At 45.8% G+C, this 917-nt stretch overlaps 1 protein-coding gene across 1 annotated transcript in view; it reads right to left on the bottom strand.

Annotated features, from left to right (window-relative positions):
* Positions 1–917, bottom strand: part of LOC119591804 (transcriptional repressor CTCF-like) — an 8,416-nt gene that overhangs the window by 6,648 nt on the left and 851 nt on the right. The window contains exons 2-3 of the mRNA XM_037940549.1: positions 804–817; positions 123–452 (exon numbers count right to left, since the gene is read on the bottom strand). Coding sequence (XP_037796477.1) covers positions 123–452; positions 804–817 — 344 coding nt within the window. The remainder of the gene's footprint in view (positions 1–122; positions 453–803; positions 818–917) is intronic.

Here is a 917-nt window from a genome sequence, read left to right as displayed (position 1 = left end):
CATCTCTCAACGATGCCGAAGACAAAGGGTAAACTAACCTCAGCATGATTTCCACGGTCCCACTAGAGTCCTCCCATCCTTCACGCCGGGGGGTTGATCCTTTGGGAATGCCTTAGCCTCACGTGGGACTTGAGGTGGTCCTTCCGGGTCGAACGGTAAGGACAGTATTCACAGGCAAAGGGTTTCTCCCCGGTGTGAGTGCGGATGTGCGCCTTCAACTTTTCCTTCTGCGCGGCTGAGTACGGGCAGTAAGGGCAGGCAAAGGGCTTTTCTCCCGTGTGGGTCCGAATGTGGGTCTTGAGGTTGGCGCTATGGACAGCTCTGAAGGGGCAGTGTGGACAGGCAAAGGGCTTCTCCCCAGTGTGAGTAGCCACGTGAAGTTCCATGTGTCGCCTGGACGTTGTGGAGTACCCACAGCAGGGGCACCGCAGCGTGGTGCTAACGCCTCCCACCTGTAGGGGACGTTAGTCTTATGTAGATGTTCAGCTACATCATGAGTATGTACATGGCATAAACAGGTGCTGTTGTGCTAGATGCTGAAACACCATGAATACTCATGCATTCATAGTCTGTGAATAAATAGATATCGCCAGTTTAACCCCAAAGGAATCTAACGGTTAAAAAGAAACAACAAAAAAGGTTCATCTATGTTGGACGGCATATGTGATTCAGTATACGTTTTTTAAGACCTTCGGGGATTTACGTAAGCTTATCAACATAACCTAAGAACGAAAAGAAATTATAAATATAACTTTCCTACACATTCCACTTTCTTTTAACACTTGAAATTGCATATCTTTTACTGTATCGCGCTTATCTGGGGGAAATATTTAATCAAAGACAAGTTGTGCTGTAGTTAAAAGTTTTATTCAACAGGAAAAAATAAACTCTGGTACACTAACTGAATTATAATTTGC

Source organism: Penaeus monodon, chromosome 29 (genome assembly GCF_015228065.2).
Source record: "Penaeus monodon isolate SGIC_2016 chromosome 29, NSTDA_Pmon_1, whole genome shotgun sequence".
In the NCBI taxonomy this organism is placed as follows: domain Eukaryota; kingdom Metazoa; phylum Arthropoda; class Malacostraca; order Decapoda; family Penaeidae; genus Penaeus; species Penaeus monodon.
Note: the sequence above shows the minus strand (reverse complement) of the source record. Positions and strands in the feature narration are given on the sequence as shown.